The sequence below is a fragment of the Mustela erminea genome, chromosome 12 (assembly GCF_009829155.1).
Source record: "Mustela erminea isolate mMusErm1 chromosome 12, mMusErm1.Pri, whole genome shotgun sequence".
Classification (NCBI taxonomy): Eukaryota; Metazoa; Chordata; class Mammalia; order Carnivora; family Mustelidae; genus Mustela; species Mustela erminea.
In genome coordinates, this window is record NC_045625.1 from 65,326,347 (window position 1) to 65,342,738 (window position 16,392).

A 16,392-nucleotide genomic window follows, 5' to 3' on the forward strand; every position below is an offset into this window, starting at 1 on the left:
AGACACAGCGCCAATGGAGTAAACACTTGGTTAACTTAAGTGTGAAGCAGATGATGACTGAGCTCTTCTTGCATTTCCCTGAAGGCTTAAAATTTTTCAGGAAAAAGATTCCAGTTGTTATATTATTTCATCATGTAAAATTTTAACACACACAGAAAAAAAGGTCTGGAAAGCGATGCCGGCAGGCAGTGGTGCTAGAGAGGAGGAGGGAGGACGAGGCTGCACAGGACTTGGAGCCTTACCTGTCACCTGTTTCTTGAAAAAGCAGAAGTCTGCGAGAGAGAAAAGGGACAACACCCAGAGGCAGCTGTGCTCTGCGCCGCACCTCCCTCCCCTCCTCCCTCGGAACCCAGAGCAGGTTCCCTCCTCACGTGGAGGCGGAGGCTCCTGACTGTTGGTACCAGGACCACCTTCTAGTCTACACTGCAGTTACAGCTTTGAGAACCCCTCTGCCCACGAGTCCGATCCAAATGATCGCTAAAATGACAATTCTGGGAGGGTAGAGCAGATCTATTGCTTGTTAAGGCATTTGGTGGGACCTCAGGGTCAGGGAAGACTGAGACACTGGCCACACGGGAGCAGACTAAGGGGACAGACAACTTCGTGCAGTGAGGGGTCCAGAAAAAGGCATCAGGACAACCGGTGACATGTGCCTAAGAGTTTCCTTACCAGCGGGCAGTAACAGCCTGGGGGAGGGGCTGGTGGCCAAGCAGAGCGGGGGCACCTGACAGATTCCCCTCCCTTACTCCTACTGTCAGAGCTTCACTTACTCACTTAAAGTCTCAAGGGCAAGAAGAATGAAGAATACAGTGGATTATACCCTTGCTCTAGAAACTGCTGGTCAGATATCAGAAGACAAGAGAAGACTGGGCCAATGGACTGAGTTTATTATTACGGTTAATCTTATCTTATAATGTAAGCTTGGATCCCCGTCCTTGGATTCAGTCACTTTAAAGCACATCCGGAGGGGCCTGTAGATTACCAGCAGTTTCAGCAGAGTTCGGAGGGTCCTGCTCTCGCTGCCTGATGCTCTTAATTTTCAGGGTCACCAGATTCAGTTTTAATGTCAGGCCTATCTGACCCACACACACTGATCTTGAGTCAGGGGGACACTGAGACTGGACTGGAAGCTCCTGGTGTCTAGAATTCTCAGAACTGCTTCTGGGTTTTCACGTTCAGAACTGTTCTTCGTGGCCTGGACTAGCCTCAACTGTCCCCTGATGTCACAGGATGGAGGAACGAAAAGGCTAGGTCCCCTCTCTGGGGACAGGCAGAGAAGGTGATGAGAACAGCAGACCCAAGCCCCAGTGCTGAATGCCACACACGCAGAAGCAAAGATCTCCATTTCTGGGTCATTTCTGGGGGACGCTGCTTGCTGGGTCAAAGTGTCTCTGGATGTCCTCTCGTCACTGCCTTTTCTCAATAATCTGTAAGCCCCAAAGTCTGTTTGGACTTTCAGCCCATGGGGCAGAAAATCACAGCTAAGCACTGGGTGCCCCAAGACAAGAGGAGAGAGGTCCAGTTGCCCCGTGCAGCGGAACTGTGCCCCCTAACTCACACAAGCGGGAAAACGAGCAAAGCCGCACACAGCCACGGGACAGCGCTCAGCGGGGACAGGGAAGCAGAGAACGGCAGGTCCGAAAATCACCCGGGCCCCGTCTGGATAGACTGTGGGTGGCTGGTCAGTTTCCACTCGGCTTCTGCGGGCTCAAAGCCCCTTCTGAGGGGGCAGAAACACTCCCGTGGAGCCCCGCCCCCGCCCCCGCCCGGGCCCCGCCCCCTACCTCGCCCGCGCTGTGGAGCTGCTGGGCTATGCGCCGGAGGTCTCCCTCCCTGGCCAGCGGGTTCAGCTGATCCTGCACGTCGTACACAAACTGCTGCAGCGACATGAGCTGGTTGGGCCCGTTGAGCTTCCTCCAGGAAGGCAGCGTGGAGATGATTTTCTCACACAGGTGCGTCATCGGTGGGCACACCTAGAACGTGCAGGACGGGGCAGGTCAACCCGCGGTCCAGGGCGCTCCCTCGGAGAAGCCCAGGGAGAGGGGATGGCTCTCTTTTCCGCACCGTTGCAAGAAATACTCGGGATGAGTTAGGGCTTTTTTGTTGGGCAAATGGAGCCAGTTCTTTCTTTACAGCGCTGCCTCCCTGTGAAACCCGGTTACAAGCGTCAAGTAGGACACGGAGGCTTTCGTTTCTACGGCTAATGGTTAAATAGGGGGGAGGCTTCATAACAAGGCATTTGGAACAGGGACTCAATCTCAGTATGCCTTGGCCCCAAAAGCTGTGTTCCGTGCTCCCCTGGAGCAACTCTTTCAGCCACAAGATGGTCACTTGATGAGCAAAGGGACAGGAAAAGAGATGAACCCTCCTTAGCAATATCCCAGTGGGTTTTTACCAGTAAATTAGGCATTCGTGGGAATGTTGTGGATAAATACAGTTTAAATGAGACTAGGGGCGCCTGGGTGGCTCAGTGGGTTAAGCCGCTGCCTTCGGCTCAGGTCATGATCTCAGGGTCCTGGGATCGAGTCCCGCATCAGGCTCTCTGCTCAGCAGGGAGCCTGCTTCCTCCTCTCTCTCTCTCTCTGCCCCCTCTCTGTCTACTTGTGATCTCTCTCTGTCAAATAAATAAATAAAATCTTTAAAAAAAATAAATGAGACTAATTCTTGGTAACAGGCTTGAAATAGATTTCTTTCTTAAATTATTTCCAAAAATTTTGAGTATAGTTGACATGCAACCTTGTGAGAGTTTTAGGGCGCGACGCAGGGACTGGACCAGTCCACAGACTATGCCAGGCTCAGCACACAAGTGTGGTGACTTCTGTCACCGCCCACTGTTACTAAACTATGGATGATATTCCCTATGCTGTGTCTTTTTTTTTTTTTTTTTAAAGATTTTTATTTATTTGACAGACAGGGATCACAAGTAGGCAGAGAGGTAGGCAGAGAGAGAGGGAAGCAGGCTCCCTGCTGAGCAGACAGCCCGATGCGGGGCTCGATCCCAGGACCCTGGGACCATGACCTGAGCCGAAGCCAGAGGCTTTCACCCACTAAGCCATCCAGGAGCCCCTATGCTGTCTTTTTTTCCTGCGACTTACTCCCTCCACATCTGGAAAGTTGTAACTCCCACCCACCTTCACCTATTTTGCCCATTCCCCCACTCCCCTTGAAATTGGTTTTTAATCTTTTAATTCCATTAAATAAATCATCTGTGTGACAGACTCAGATAATCCGCACACCATCCTAATTAAAAAAGCCAGCCATACACTGCCCTGCATCATTAATCAGGTAGTCCCTTCTCGAATCCTACCTTTAGGTCAGCTAAATTCCGCTCCCTCTTCGTAAAACAAAGTTCCCAGGCAAAACAGCAGTCTGTGTGATGGGTTCCACCTGCTCGGCCTCAGGAGTTGAGGGTGGGGGTTGTGAAGCAGACAATCTCACCACCCCCCAGTTCAAACTCTGAGCCCAGAGCAAAGCCCCCACTGCCAACTGGTGGGGAGGGGCTGGGGCCCTTCACAGACCACTGTTCCCGATCGATGCCCACTGGTTTCTGTGACGGGGTTCTTCTGAGACCCCCCCACCCCCAGACTACTCCCCCCCCCCCCCAGACTACTCCCCACTCACTGTGCCTTACTGGGGCTCCCACTGGAAGGCAAGGACTGGCCTTCAGGTGGGCCCAGAGTTTTCCTACAGCACATCGGGAACTGGAGCCTGGTGTGAACAGGCATGTCCCAGCAGGGAAGCAGTAAGCTCTAAGTAGAGCCACCCCCTGCCCTGCCCCACCCCAAGGGAAGGAGAGACACAGGCATCTTGTTCCCACCCAGGAGGCTGGGGCAGCAGCAACTTTTCAGGGAGCATTCTGCCCTTGGGATGTTTACCCTTTCGTGACAGCTCTGGAGAACTTTTCAAGTATTATAGAACAGCAACCTTTTATGGGTCAGAGGCACTGAGAATATTTTTTTTCCAGTCTATTTCACCTTTTAACTTTGTTCATGGAATTTTTTTGACAGAAAAGAAATTTTAGCTTCCATATTGTCAAGTAGATACACTTTCTTTGAAAACTCGTAGGGTTCCCTGTATGACCTAAAAGGTTTTCCAAAGCAGTACCAAGTTACTTTAAAAACTTAGTCAAGATATTGCAGGTTTTTTTCTTCTTCTTCTTTTTGACATTTAATAGGTTTAATCCACCTAGAATTTATTTTTGGGACTCTCAGTGAGTAGAATTCAATCTCATTTCATTCTAGAATATAGCCAGTTGTGTCAGATCACGGATGAAATCACATTTTCCCCAAAACTGAAACAACATCTTTGTCTTCTACTAAATTTCTGTAGATGTTGTGATTTACTTCTACACTCATTTACTCCACTTATTGATTTTTTAAATTTTGGATTAGCTACACAGTTTTTATAATATGTTATTTATTCTTCCACTGAAATTTTAAGATAAAAAACCCAATCCAATGATCTCATTCCTGAAAGATGTATGCTGGAACTGCCTTAACTCTAAGAAGTGCCCCTGGCTTTTTTTTTCAAATTTACTTATTTATGGAGGTGCCTATGTGACTCAGTCAGTTAAGCAGTTGCTGTGGCTCAGGTCACCGGTCCTGGAACCAAGCGCTGCATCAGGCTCCCTGCTCCGCGGGGAGCCTGCTTCTGCCCCTCCCCCTTGCTCATGCAAGCATGTGCACCCCTCCTACCCCCCTCTCTCTGTCGGTCTTGAATAAATAAGCTCTTTTAAAAATAAATTTATTTATTTTAGAGAGGAAGAGAGCACATATACAAGGGCGGGGTTGGGGGGACAGAGGGAGAGAATCCTCCAGCAGACTCCAGGCTGAGCATGGAACCTGGTGTGCGGCTAGATCTCACGGCCCATGAGATCGAGACCTGAGCCAAAACCAAGTTTGGACGCTTAACCGACTGAGCCCCACAGATGCTTCTCTGTATTTTCTAAATACCGCACAGTAAGTCACTTCTGGGTGGTTTCTGTGATTTGTAAAAGGCCATGTTACTAAAACTGTCAGAATCTCATACACCCAAAGGTGACCCCATGTCCATAACCCCTCAGCTCCAGGCCCCCTCTTTGTTCTCACCCTTCCTTCCTCCCAGAGCGATGGGACACAAACACGGCCCTGTGACTGCCCCGTCCCGGGGCCCCTGAGGACTGAACCGAACCACGAGGACAGCACGAACAGGTTGGCTCTGGGGTGACCGCATGGTCTGGGCAAAGGTGGGCCTGCAGCCTCCCGGCTCACTCACCGACACAATCTGGCTCCGGATGTCTTGCAGGTGACTTCGAAGGACCTTCATGTCCTTAGAGCCCGAAGCGCCAGCATCCAGAACAAACAGCTTGTTTGAAATGTGAAGATCATTCCCAAACCTGAGGGAAGAGCAGCGGCCTCCTCAGGGTGCTGCGGTGCCCCCGGGAGTCAGGCTTCTGCTGGCCAGAAACCGGAACATTCTTGTGACCTTGCAAGGGCCATCCCTCCCTCGCGGTCTGCTGGCTTCTGTCACATAATGCAGGTGGGAGGGGTGGGGACCCGCATGCTCTGAGACCCGAGGATGGTGGCTGCTGAGGGATGAGGGCTGGTTCCAGTCCCACAGAGCAGCAGGCACACAGTATGGGAAGATTTCAGGTCACCTGACGCAGGACAGATGAGGCCTATGCCCGCCCCTTGCACGCTAAGAGGACGGAGGCCATCACAGGGTGACGGCGTAAGAGCAGACGATGGGCCTGACAGTCACACCTTCGATGGAAAATAGTAGTACGAGCCCTTTTTTTCCTATCAGGAGGACCATAGGAAATGTCTGCAGACGATCAATCGAGAATTCACATTACTGTCAGAGCTGCAGCTTCCCGATTTTTTTGACAGATGCTATGTAAAAATGCATATTTCTACACTGTGACCCGTGCACACCCACACTGACTGATGAAACAGAAGTTCTCCAAAAACACGTGCCAGGAACCTCACACTGGTATTTCCCCCTTCAGCCCCTCCTGCTTTCCAGATCAGGTCAGGACCCCCAAGTGATTGTCACGACCCCCTCAGGAGCGGCAACTTTGCCTTGAGCGATACTGCTCAGTGGTAAGAAGACCATCGTCAGAGGAAGCAAGAGCAAAAGCAACAACCACCACCGGAGCTCTTCATCAACACGGTGACCACAGTTGGTGACACTGCATTACACGACAGACGTTTGCTAAGGATTGAGCTTAAACATTTTTGGGGGAGAGACATTCTCACCAAAAAAATAAAAAAAGAAATAAGGAGAAGAGAAGGAGACATAATGATGGATGTGCTAACTAGCTAGACGGGCACTGGCCCCAGGGGGTGAGGAAAGCAATGCATGCTTTGTTGTTTTTTATCCCATGCTCTTTACTTCTGTTGCATCTGTTGTTTTCAATGTCTTGATACAAATAAAAACCATGCCACAGAAGCCAACCAAGCAAAGGAGACCTCTGGTGTCCGTGAGCTCTGCGGGATGGCCCCTGTCACCAGCGACGCCCTCACCTGTTCCTGATCTCCTTGAGCAAGGATGTGTCCTTGTCGTACCCGAACTCGCCTCCAGCCGGCCGAGGCACGTTCATGATGTCGGCGTGGGTGGCCACCAGGACCACATGCAGCGGGTTCTTCAGCTTGCCGCCGAAGGCTGGGGGCAGAAGGCAGGTGTTTCACAGGTGGGTCCTCCTTCCTGGCTGCCTTGAGTTCCCTGGGGGAGGGAGGCCGTGCTGGCCTCTGGGAGGTGCAGCCTGCCCGCCGTGTGGGCTTAGCCCAAGAAGGCCCGGACCTGGCCAACATCAGGATGAGCCTGTTTGCTGGGCTCAGACCACAGAACACGAGGAAGCTTCTCAGCTCTCCCTCTGGGGGGCCCTGCTTGCATGGTGTGGGGAAATCAAACTCCGAGCAGCTGCACCCTTTACCAGACGAAGAAAGCCCTCCGAATGCAGCGACACCCAGGGATGGCTGAGAGGGCCTCCTGCGGTGCACACAGCCCACCAGCCTCTCCTTAGAGGAGGGTTTAGGAAGAAAACAGCCAAAAGAATGGGAAAGAAAGAGGAAGAGTGGAGGTCCCCTGAGGAGGTTAAGTCCAATTATTTGATTATTCTATGAATTTCAAAGAACAAAATGGATAACCCAGTGCCCACCCTGGAAGGCTGCTCCTTTTTGTTTTGTACACGAAGGAACAAAAGTGTATTGGAGGCTGTCTTCTGCTCTAGGAATAGAGTTAACATAATACGTTCACACTCAATAGGGTCCCTTCCGTGCTTGAAGGAACCACACAACGAAGGAGGGCCCGTTCTGCCTCTTCATCATGAAGGTAGAGGCACAGAGACCATCAAAGGACGAATTCCACTTCCACCCAACAAAACTGACCACAGCTCTAGCGTGTAGGGAGAGAGTGACATGCGGTCCTCAAGGAATTGCTCGGACCTGGTCTCTGAGGCAGGAAAATGTGATCCTGTAATAACTCCCTGAGAACAAAGGGAGCGGCTGGGCCTCAGGAACCGTCCAGAGTGGGAATCTAGTCACGGGAAGGAGAGACCGGGTGTGGGGGAGTCTCACAGTTAGCCCCAAGCTGTGGATCCGCCCAGCGGGAAGGGCGCCCCCACACCGGGCCTGCTAGCTTACCGATGGGCTCTTCAACTGGCACGAGAGACTTCAGGAAATTCAGCCAGAAAATCACTTGGTTCAACTGGATCTCGTAAGGTTCTTCCAGACTGAAAACGATGACGTGGATGGACGTGGGATCGTTGGCGGCAAAGTAGTCGTAACAGCAGAAGTACACAGGATTGCCAGAGAATTCCCACACGCTGAAATCACCGACGCCTACAGAGAGAAGAAAGATGACTATCTGTACCACCACCAGCAAATGCCAACCACAGTTTTTTTTTTTTTTTTTTTTTTAACAGTTTAGGGCCTGCTGAGGGAAGGAGTGGTGTCCATACCACCCAGCTGTTTATCCATACACTCCCGCCTTCCCCACAGGAATGACTCCTCACGAGGAAGAAGTCAGAGCCAACTGGTGGCTTTGCGCTCCCCATCAACAAACTCACACAGTAAGAGGACGTATGTGATAAGATTCCCTACCTTCAAATAAGTATAAATTCTTTTTGGAACATGACAGGGTATATATGATGTTGAATGTAAAAGTCACTAAGATATGTAATTTAATTTTGGTTAAATTACCAAATATAACCAAATTATTTATTTATTAATAAATGTAACAATATTATATTATTAATATTAATATCAACAATAATTTATTATTATATATTATAATAATATTATTATATATAATTATAATATAATATTAATAATAAATTTATTAAATAAATTTAAATGGTTATATTCACCTTCTTCAGGTGAGGAAGTGACCTGCTCAGGTAGGTCACCTGCACAGGTGAAAGATGCAATGGTTGATTAGCACAGTCTGCATCTGACGGAGGGGGAGGGAGCTGTGAGGAGGTGGGGTTTATACACTCAGCCAGCGTGGGGGGCAGTGGAAGGGTCAAGAAGGGTAGAAGGCTGTGTGGCCTAATGTTTGGGAGGCGCTGGCTCTCTCATATCTGAGTGGTGGGTACAGAGAGTTCTCTTAGAAGTGTCTGTGGGTGAGGCTCTGATTGTAGATCCTAGGGCACCTGGAACCTCTCAGGGACTTTCTAGATACAGGGGGCATCCCTAGCCCTACATGGCCACATCCCAGCAGGGCAGTGACCATCCACACACTGGCCTCTGGGGTTAACAGGCAGGACCATTTATTTTGTAGGATTTCAAGCTCCCTTTCCCCAATTCTTCCCCTCGGTGCTAATTTGGGGCCAGAAATTCTGCAATCAACCGTTATTGAGGAAGATCCAAGGGCACTTTTGAAGCCTCGACTGGAGTGCAGGCAGCCCTGGGGATGGGACTCTCTAATCTGGCCACTGAGGCATTAGTATGAAGGGTTCCAGAGCACAGGCACAGGTCCTCTAGCACGGGGAGTACTGGGAGCCAGATCTGGGGTGGGGCAGGGGCTGTGAGAAGCCAGGTGAATGAGGGGTGCTGGGGACAGGCTGCCCCTCTCACAATACTACGACACCAGCTCAGCTCCGGGACCACAGACAACACTCTGCTTTTAAAAAAGAAAATGTCCGTGGGCTTTAATTCTACGTCACTAGACCCAGTGGTTCTCCTAGTGGGGTTCCTGGACCAACAGCAGCAGCCTCATCTAACCTCGCCCCCCCCAACCTCCTGCAGCTCTGGGGGGCAGGATGGCAGTGTGAGTCTTCACAAGCCCCGCAGGAGACCTGCCTGCCCCCTGGAGATGAACAGTTCGAGGTGACACACACTGACGTCTACCATTCACGGGGTTCAGGGTAATCACAGAGCCGATGGGAAGATGCCCCCGACCGGCATTGTCCGAGTGCCTTCCCTGTGCTAGACACTGGAGCACGGGCGCTGGAATCAGCGCATATGGTCCTCACAGATGGGTCTCAAAGAAACTGCTTTATCCCTGCTCTAAACTTCGTCTCCATGAGGCAGGGGATGGTGTTCAAGTGATGTGGGCCAACGGGGGGCCCGGGAGCTCCGGGGGCTGGGCAGGGGGTTGACATAGTGAATGCTGGAGAAATAACCTTCCCAGGGAACATGTGAAGTGTTGGAAATGTTTGAGGGCAAAGAACACATGGGAAATTTTGCCCATGGAGAGAATCGCCCGTGCCTGGGCTGCCTAGCGTCAGCCAGATGTGGTCAAGGTTAACTCTTCTCACACCTGCGTTTATTAAACTGCCAGCTGGATAGTATTTTACAAGTTTTCTCATCCAAGTGGATGTTGGGCTCTGCCAAGAAAATGTATTGATTTACTCAACATTTATTAAGCGCCTACTGTGTGCTTGGGGTTCTGCTAGGTGCCCATGAGGACAGGGGGTTTAGTTTCACTCTTTACGGGTATGAACCAGCTGTGCTTCACGGGGTCACTCCCACGGTCACTCTGTGTGGCTCTTCCTCTGTCCTTTTGGGGCTGTGACAGACTTGAGGGACCGTTCCCTCAGGGGGAGGACTTACAGTCCAGGGAGAAGGGAGACAGGAGGTGCTCCCCAGTGGGGCGTGTGGGCCACTGTACCGTTCAGATAAGCATTCTGGATGTCAATGGCCTTAGTGGACTGGTCGTCGGCTGCACAGTGTGGGTGCTGGGGCGGGGCAACCAACACCTCCAGGGTCCCTCGCGTGAGTCCCGGCTCGAACATCATGCTACGGCTCCTCACGCTCACGTGCTCGCAGCCCGGGTACAGGTTGCTGATGCTCACGGACACTGCAAGTAGACGGGAGGTGGTGAGAACAGGGCAGCCTGAGTGTCTGCTACCCCACTGCCTGGTCCGCGCCTTGTCCCTTCCCAGGACACTCTCGTCCCCACACCCTGCTGCTCTGGGCTGGCCCCGTGGGCCCCCAACGTGTGGGTCAGGGGTGCTGCCCTGATTCTTCCTGTCCGCTGCACCTCGCGCAGCCCTGGCCTGCACTGCTCAGTGACAGAGGTGGACCCCAGGGACTGACTCAGACACCACCCCCCTCCGGCCCTCAGCGGCTTCACCCCGGGGCTCCAGCTTTTTCAGGAACAGAGTATCTTCCTCTGGTCTTTCCGTCCCAGGGGAGGGAATGGCTTCCTTCTGGCCCAGGCCTTGAACGCTTCACCGTCTCTGCGATGCTCCCCTGACTGTGCCCATGACACTGTCCTTCCATTAACGTCCCCACCAGGACCCAAAATGAGGCCGATGAAGCTGTCCCACTCTGGGCCGTGAGATTGTGTCAGGCTGACCGCGAAGAGATTCTACCCACTAGCAGGCCAGCTTGTCCCAGGCAGAGCGGACGGGATTTGGCAGGCACTCCTGAACCTCGCTGAGTTCTCGTTAGGACAGCGTTTGTGTCCAGTATCATAAAAATGATAATTTCACACGGAGACAGAGGCACCAGAGGGAAACCGTTCATCGTTGCTAACTGCTGACCTCTAGTGGTGGGAAGCGGCAGGCCCGGTGGAGCAGCCCCCTGGGCACTCTGAGCAGAGATAGGGGGCCCCTGTGCTCCACTCTGGGGACCACAGGCCGCACCCCACCGCCCCACAGCACTGCTCCTGGACACCCCCTCCCTCCTCTGCTCTGGGTATGCCCTTCCTGCTGCAGCCCCACAAAGCCACAGCCATGACCCTCTGCTGGCCACAGAGAGAGTGTGGGTGTGGTCACCGGACAAGCCCTGTGGGGAAGACCCCATGGCCCCGAGCAGGTGCACACGGAGCAGCCGGGATCCACACTTGTCCCCGCTCCTGCGTCCTGCCTGATGGCTCGGCCCTTCTCCCCCTGCGTCTTAGGAGCCAACAGAGCCAACAGCCAGGAGTCTAAGGCAAACCCACGGCCTGCTGTCTGAGTGATATTCAGGTACTTACATGGATATTGATATCAGGGATGTGAGTCGGTGCACCCAGAGCTTCCAATTTTCCACAAAGAGCCCAATATCCAAATTATTGGGTGACTGAGGTGTGAATGTCGGCAGCTAATCCTATTTTCCTCCCCCACACCCGCTCCTGCACACAACACACCGCGCCCAGGCCCCGGGTTTCAGCCTCTGCCTGAGGCAGACACGTTATGTCTCTGAGCCCCCACTTCCTTCTCTCCAAAGTGGGTTATGACACAACCTCAAAATGTCGTGAGAATCCGGTGAGACGACACGTGTGCGGGACCCGGATCCAGGTCAGCACAGACCATGTCAACCTCACACACCACTTTCCACGCTTCCCGGCTTCCAGGTTTTACTGTGGTTTCCCCAGAGACCAGCCACTTTGCCCGCTGGACATCCTTTTGGTGTCCCCTGGGCCTTCTTTCCTGTCCTTCCTGCATTTGTCACTTTCTTCAGTCTTACAAATCCCTGAGGGGATTTCCTTTTACACAAGTGACCACGGAGAGCAGAGCTCTGCCTCCTGAGAGAACAAGGCTGTCCGCTCCCCAGAGAATGGAATACAATTTGGCTCCTTCTGGTAGCAAAGCCAACGTCCTCAAGGATGCTGGGAGACCAGGAGGATTCTGGAACGGACTCACATGGGACACAAGAGAGGGCACCTCCTAACAGTCCTGTCGGGGAAGCCGAGCCCCACCAACCTGCTATCCTGACAGAATTTTGCGGGTTCAGCCTGGAGACGCAGCTCTGAACCAGGGGTGGTCAAGAGAACAGGAGAAGCAGCCTCCCTAGGGGACCCGCTGCGTCTCTGCGCTGACCGTGGCTGGCGAGGCCTCTCTGGTCCAGAGCGGACATGGTCTTGCCAGAATCTTCCGTCACTGAGTCCCATGACCCAGTCTCTCTCGGCCCTGGCTGAAGGACGCCGCCACACTCGTGACCCTGGGTGATAACACGGCCTTCCTGAGCCACAGTTTATCAAGAATCTACTTCCAGATTCTTCCACATGTGGAAGATGAACGGAGACATTACTTCTCAGGGATGAGGGTTGAGAAGGACATAAAATCAGTCTGTGGCTGGTTCAGTTTAGCTCAGGGGCTCCTGGGGCATAATCTTCATACCCAGTGAGGATGTACAGAAATTCCAGCTCAGAGCTCTAAGGAGATCTCTTCGGCTCTCTCCCTTTGCCCCCCTCTCTCCCACCCACACACTCGGCAACACTGACCCAGTCCAAACACACAGGCTGAGCCTAATCATTAAGTGTGGAAGACTGCTGGCTTCAGAGACGGTGAAACCATCCTGCGTCTCTAAACTGAGCCAAAATTACGGATGACCTTGGCCAATGCGTGCCTGAAACTGCCCTTACTACAGACGGACTTGTAAGCATCCCTACTAAGCACAGCAGTCAGGCCCGTCACGAATTCCCAGCTGGGTGGCACTGGGCAGGCCACTGGACCCTTCTAGGCTCCAGCAAAATGCTGGGTAGACGTCCTGGAGGCTGCTGTGTGGACTCAGTGAGGTGACATGAGAACCACATTTCGTCCAGTTCCGGGCGTGCTGTATCTAGAAGATACTCCCACTACGTGTAAGCTGCCCTGCACTCACGCTAACTGTGAATCTACTGTGGTTTTTGGAGCTTCACCTGGTTTCAAGTCCACTGCTGTTCAGAGAAAAGAAGCTGAAAGGGGCACGTAACTGTCAGTCAACGGTCCCTCAGCCCTGAAGAAGCTCCCCAGACACCCTCACCCACGAAGAGAGGGATCGCATGGAAACAAAACTTTACCGTCAGTGTTTTCAGCAGGGGGGATCTGACAGGACACCTTGTGAGGTCATGCAGAGGAAATGAATCCTTGCACAAATGGCGACACAGGACCCTCTCTGGAGGGTTATATTCTTATCTTTGCAAAATGTAATTGCCTCACTTGGGATTTGGGAGAAACACAATCAGTGCCTAAGTGTTCTCTGCGGTGCTTCTCCCTGGGGCTGGCGGAGGTGGGGAAGGACAGGCATGCGGCCCTTCTGGACGTGGAACCACCCATAGCTGCATCTCGGCAGGTGGGGGGGCGGACAACAGCAAAGCCCGCCTCCCAGTCAGGCTCCATGTGAGTGCACGGACCGACCGTGACATCATTAGGGAGGCTTTCAAGACCACCAACCAGCGTTGAGATGCACAAGGATGAGTGCGAATTCTGTGGCCGTGTTCTTGAGTTACTGCGTGTACCCAGCGTTCCAAGAAGAAAGCCAAAGGGGGACAACTCATCCTGGACCAATGTACCATCCTGTGTACGATCTGGAACCTGAATCTGTCCGTGTGAGTTTTATTTCCGAGGGCTGAGTCTCCTGGTCTGTGAAAGTTAGCCACGTGGCAGGAATGTTTTATTCTGTCCCACCGCATCTAAAATAAACTCATGTAAAATGCACACAACATACCGTTCACCATATTAACCCGTTCTGGTTACACTGGTCTGGTTTAGAGTAGAACACGACACCATTCTGTGATTGGCACATTTGCCGTTTGGACCTCTGTATCTGTGACCATGATTTTAGGGAGGCCCTGACCTTGCTATTCCTGGGTGATCTGGGAGTGCAGGCCAAGAAGCAAGTGCAAGTGCACACAGGAGCCAAAGCTGGGCTAGACACCTAGAGCCAACAGGGCAGTGAGATCTGGTCACCACGGGCCAGGGAACCAACACAAAGCCACTACTCACCCTAGACCTTGACACAGGACAGCACAAAAGCCAGCACCTCGCACAGAGACAGGAGCCGGGGTGGAGGCGCCTACCTGCGGGCTTGGACGCCAGCGGGGAGGGTGGGAACCTGGTGGAGCTGGCAGAGGACAGTCTGGGCCGGCGTCTCCGGAAGAAGCTTCTCAGCAGCCCACACTTGAGCGATTCCACCAGCGTGGTTTTCCCGGAGCCCGAGTGGCCAAACAGCTTCAGTTTGATCCTGGATTGGAGGTTCTGCGTGGGTCGCAGCTGCTGGATGAAGAGTCCCCGGTGAGCGTCCTAAACACAGGTGCAGGGGGGCCAGTTAGTCACAGAACAAGAGAAGCCTCTGAGCAAATTGCCAGCGCGGATGCTCCCACTTTGGAACCCCCTCGCTGTGTCCTTCCCGATCCGGGATTTCTTTGTGAGGAGAAGTTTTGGTTTTGCTTTTTAAAAGTATTATTTATCTATTTGACAGAGAGAACACAAGTAGCCAGAGCAGCAGGCAGAAGAGGGAGAAGGCTCTCTGCTGAGCAGGGAGCCGATGCGGGGCTTGATCCCAGGACCCTGGAATCATGACCTGAGCTGAAGGCAGATGCTTAAGCCACTGAGCCACCCAGGCGCCCCATGAGGAGACGTTTTAAGAGTTACTGTCTTAGGAACTTTCACACGTGCCATGGAGTGTTAGTAACTGTGGTCCTGTCGTGTACAGTACATCCCGGCACTCATTTTCTAACTGGAAGTTCGTATCTGGTCCACGATTCTTACCCATGGTGCACAGAGGTTTTGTGGTGTCCCATTGTAGCCACAAAAAAATTCACGTAAAATGCAAGTAACATACAATTCCCTGTTTCAGCCATTTTAAGGAGAACTGAAGCTTCGAGGTGTTACTACATGTACGATGTGTGCAACCAGCCCTGCTCTCTGGTTCTGGAACATTCCATGATGTAAGGAAGCTGAGCCCATCAGTAGTCACTCCTCCCTCCCCGCCTGGCCCCTGACAACCACCCATCTGCTCTTGGTCGCCAGCATGTGCCCAGGTCCGTGGCATTTTGGTGCACAAGGAATTGGTTGGAGCTACTCCTGTGAGGTCGCTGATTACCAGGAAAAGCAGGGTTGGCCTGTCTGCCTGGTCAGGGGTGCCTGCTGCTCTCTGTGTGGAGGGGTCCTGTTCTCCTGGCACCGTGACTGTACCAGATGCTGAGAAGGAGGGCATCACGAGGTACAAAGACAAAGAGTGGCAGGGCGAGGGCCCGATCACCTGCCCCCTGTCCTCTCTCTCTCCCTACAGGAAGAAGCAGGAGAACTCACAGACTCACTCATTCCCTCACTTGTGAGCAGACATTTACGGAGGCCCCTGTGGGCTCCGCACAGTGTAGGGAACAGGAAGGTCCAGACCCAGTCCAGATCCGTGTCCTGGGGACACACAGGTATGTAAACACTGACACCAAACATGGCAGTGCTTCTGCGGGGACGGTGTGGGCAGGGGTTCTGGGCACCCAGACAGCCCACCTCAAGGCTGCACAGTGAGGCGTCACTCCTGTGCCCCTGACTCCATCCGGCCTCACAGGCAGCCTCGTTATCCACCTCCAGCTCGATCCTGGCTCCAGAACAGAGGCCCACTGGAGCTGTGGGGTACAGCCTCAGGGGGATTCCTTCCTCGACCTGGGATGGTCCCACTCTAACCAACCAACGTCCACGCATCCAGGGGACCCCTCCTGCTGGGATCTCTTCCAGAACATTCCTCCCCTGGAGGCTCTGGCTCACGTGGGGTTCTCCACTGTGACTCCACCAGACTATAGGGTGATGTGGGACAGTCTCCCCCTCTTGACTGAGAGCCAACTTGAGGGCAGAGACAGTGTCCCCAGCACCTGGCAGGGAGGTGCTCAATAAAGAGGTGTTCGAGAAATGACAGGACTCGGTGACCCTGCAGGAGCCTCTCGGAGGGAACTGTCTGCTCTTGGTCTCCTGGGACCTCAGGCCTGGCAGACACTGCACCCACTTCCAAACCCGGCGAAGGGGGTTTTCTGCTGCTGTCCTCCTGCTGAGCCATTGTGGCTTTCTCCACCGGCCACCCAGCAAGCTCGCCTGCCAGACAGCTCTGTTGAGGGCTCCCTGTCCTCCCCCAGTCTCTGTGTGGGACTGGGACCTTCCTTCTCCACACCACAACACTGTCCCCTAGCGGGCATGGTGGAAATGGGCGGCGAATTTTTCAGTTGTTGATGTTGGGGGAGCTCCTGGATGCGGGTGCTGTGAGTTCAAATAGATTAATGGAAGTC

At 53.0% G+C, this 16,392-nt stretch overlaps 1 protein-coding gene across 9 annotated transcripts in view; it reads right to left on the reverse strand.

The window, feature by feature from the left end:
* DAPK1 (death associated protein kinase 1) overlaps positions 1-16,392 on the reverse strand; it is a 173,726-nt gene that overhangs the window by 3,516 nt on the left and 153,818 nt on the right. For all 9 annotated transcript variants that reach the window (XM_032308099.1, XM_032308095.1, XM_032308094.1 and 6 more), the window contains exons 20-25: positions 14,191-14,413; positions 10,093-10,281; positions 7,623-7,820; positions 6,504-6,642; positions 5,254-5,374; positions 1,785-1,973 (exon numbers count right to left, since the gene is read on the reverse strand). In XM_032308099.1, coding sequence (XP_032163990.1) covers positions 1,785-1,973; positions 5,254-5,374; positions 6,504-6,642; positions 7,623-7,820; positions 10,093-10,281; positions 14,191-14,413 — 1,059 coding nt within the window. The remainder of the gene's footprint in view (positions 1-1,784; positions 1,974-5,253; positions 5,375-6,503; positions 6,643-7,622; positions 7,821-10,092; positions 10,282-14,190; positions 14,414-16,392) is intronic.